At 34.9% G+C, this 3,164-nt stretch overlaps 1 protein-coding gene across 2 annotated transcripts in view; it reads right to left on the bottom strand.

Annotated features, from left to right (window-relative positions):
* TTC26 (tetratricopeptide repeat domain 26) overlaps window positions 1-3,164 on the bottom strand; it is a 66,133-nt gene that overhangs the window by 33,153 nt on the left and 29,816 nt on the right. For both annotated transcript variants that reach the window (XM_017499724.2, XM_017499725.2), the window contains one exon: window positions 1,520-1,594. In XM_017499724.2, coding sequence (XP_017355213.1) covers window positions 1,520-1,594 — 75 coding nt within the window. The remainder of the gene's footprint in view (window positions 1-1,519; window positions 1,595-3,164) is intronic.

Below are 3,164 nucleotides of genomic sequence, written 5' to 3'. Positions count from 1 at the left end.
TCTCCTGCCTCAGCCTCCTGAGTAGCTGGGATTATAGGCATGTGCCACCATGCCTGGCTAAATTTTGTACTTTTAGTAGAGATGGGGTTTTCTCCATGTTGGTCAGGTTGGTCTCGAACTCCTGACCTCAAGTAATCTACCTGCCTCAGCCTCCCAAAGTACTGGGATTACAGGTGTGAGCCACTGCACCTGGCCCATACAGTGGTTCTTTATCTTAGCTGTATCTACCTGGGATGCTTTAAAAAGATACTGATAGCGGGGCTCTAGACCAACCATTAAATAAGGAACCCATGCATCATGAATTTCAAAAGCCTCCCAGGTGATTAAAATGAGTAGTTGTAGATGACATTACATTATCTAGCTGCTGCTTCTATGTCCTTCCTTGTCTCATTTGCTAATACTCCTTCCTCCAGTCCGAGAAATACAGAAATATGTTGTTTTGGAACCATATTTTTCTATTTTTAATCCTTTCTACATGATTTATTTCACTTCAGCAATTGGAAAACTTCCATATTAATTTGTCAAGACTCTCACAATAACTCCTAAATCTATTCTCAAGCCTTTATCTTTCCCCAAGCTTAAATTCCAGGCTACTATATAACCCATAATTCTTCACAAAAATTAATCTGGCTTCAACTTATAAACTAGATTTGAAGTTAAAAGATTAGATGCAGAAACTCATAGAAGAAACTATCCAAATAAAACTGTATCTATGATAGAGGCCTGAATTAGAGAAGAAAGGGAGTAAATATAAGACATTGACAACAAGAAGAGAATAGGATTTAGTAACTGAATAGATATTGGAGATAAAGAGAAGGGGAGAGTCTAAAACAGCTGTGGTTTACTGGAGGAATTTGTACTACAAAAAGGAATAGAGAATCAGAAGGAAAAAGCATAGTTATTATTATTGCCATTTTTGGATGAAGAATATCAGACAGTAGTATTTGATGATTTGCCCAGTGATCCCGGGTATCTAAATTGAGAGCAGCTTTTCTGCATCTCATTCTATTACGTGAGTCAATAGAATCATAATCTAGTCCTAAACCCAACCACACATCCAACTTAAGTGTCTGCTATTCCCCAGTACAAATTTACTGTTTCAGTAAAATCGATCTGCTCACAATCTTTTACATATGTCATCCTCATTCTATCTCCACGTCCTAGACTAGAATGAACCCTCTTAATCTCAGCCATCCTTCAAAGATGCAAAAATATTTCCAATTTATTTTAATCCACAGGGGGATACGTTCCTTTGTCTTTCCCAAAATAACAAACACTTGGATCTACACTGCCTTGTGCTTCTTTCCAAATATTATATATATTCCTGTTCTCCCAACAAGGATTTCCTTAAGGAAACAAACTAATGTTTTAAAACTTATCTCCTCCATAGTGAGGAGGCGTTCCCTTGGAGTAAAGCATTATTTGCTGGGGCATCTCCTTTTATTCATCTTTCTAATTGCTGTGATATACCAAAACAGAGTAGGACTGAAGTCAGTCAAGATGGGAAACCGTTATTCACCAGATTGTGCCTGATGAGTTCTTTAGCAAATTCGAAGGATGAAGAAGCATTGTCCATCAAGCTTTTGAGTTCTGCCTGAAATTTAAAAAAGAAAGGCTTATGAAAATGACAAATGTATCATTCTTATATCACATATTTACACAATGATTTATAATTTACAAATAATTTAACTATTTCATTTGATCCTCATGTCTCTAGGTCAATGTAATTATTATTACCCACATTTTCAAATGAGGGCAATAATAAATGAAAACCATGAGGCTTATAAAAGTTAAGTAACTTGAAACTTATACTAAGCAGCAAGTTTGAAAACTGGGGTACTCAAATCTGAAGATTCCTAGAGTTAGTTTTTTCTTTCAGTGTCAAAGGTGATTAAGGAGCTAAGCCTTTAAGAACTACGGTTGATTCTTTAATCTGAAAGGAGATTTTGAGAAATCTTCCTTTCATTCTTTTTATATTTCTATTAGTGGGTTGCTAAGCTTTTCTAGATAAAATCATTAAATTCTGGATTGTTCTTTACTAACTACCACAAACTCATTCTGCCTGATCTCATAGTTAAGAATGCATGTCTGCTCAGCATTGTTTTTATTAATCACTCTTCTCTTGTCTACAGTACAATTCCAAAGTTTTGGGTAATACTAGGCTATATCAGCAGTTTTCAAGTTTTTTGATCTTTAGATCCCTTTTATACTCTATAAAGGATCTCAATTTTTGTTTATATGGGTTATAGCCATCAATATTTATCATAGTAGAAATTAAAACAGAAATTTTTAAGTATTCAATTCATTGAAAATGGTAGGAATAATATGCCTTAAAATATGGTGGAATTAACATTTCATCTCAATTTCAGAGCAACTTGTCATTACTGCAAATAAAAACATTAAAATTTTTTAAAAGTTTAAAAATAATAATAAACCCACTACACATTGAAATACATAATTTTTACTTTAAATAAATGTATTTATCAAATCAAAAATTTAGTGAGAACAATATTACTGTTTTACATTTTTTGCAAACCTCTAATGTCTGACTTAACGGAAGATAGATAGACTGGCATATCTGTATCTGCATTCGATCTATTTTGAGACCACATTGTCTCAAGCAACAAGGACAAAAAACAAAGCCCAGTGCCAGCACAAGGTGGAAAGTCTAGTGAAAGACCCTTTCCACAATCAGCAGGAACTACCAAAGAGCTACGCTGGCAGAAGAAGGATAAAATGGAACTCGACTATCCCTTGTGCAGAATGACAGCCCAGTGAGAATCCTATGAGCGGTTCAAGGAATCTCAAGCCTAAGTTTGGTCTAAGGTGGTCTCAGATTTATAGTCCTCGTACTCATCTGGCAGAGCAAATGCATATCATTTAGAGAGGAAAGTACCTTCATTGCAGATTTTAAATTATTTCTATAAGCATTTTTAAAAATACTGTGTCCAGCATACAAACATAACCTGATGTACTGGTTATGTACAGAAACTGGACTCCATGAGGGAGAACCAGGAGAAAGAAGAAAAAACAGAATCAAACACACACAAAAAAGCTTAAGAAATGTAAATTATTAAACTCAGATCACAATACAATGATGCTGACAATTTCGTTTGTGTGTGTGTGTGTGTGTGTGCGTGTGTGTGTGTGTGGTTTTTTTTTTT

Source organism: Cebus imitator, unplaced genomic scaffold, assembly GCF_001604975.1.
Source record: "Cebus imitator isolate Cc_AM_T3 unplaced genomic scaffold, Cebus_imitator-1.0 Scaffold260, whole genome shotgun sequence".
NCBI classification, from domain to species: domain Eukaryota; kingdom Metazoa; phylum Chordata; class Mammalia; order Primates; family Cebidae; genus Cebus; species Cebus imitator.
The sequence above is the reverse complement of the archived record's forward strand: the minus strand, read 5'-3'. Positions and strand labels throughout refer to the sequence as shown.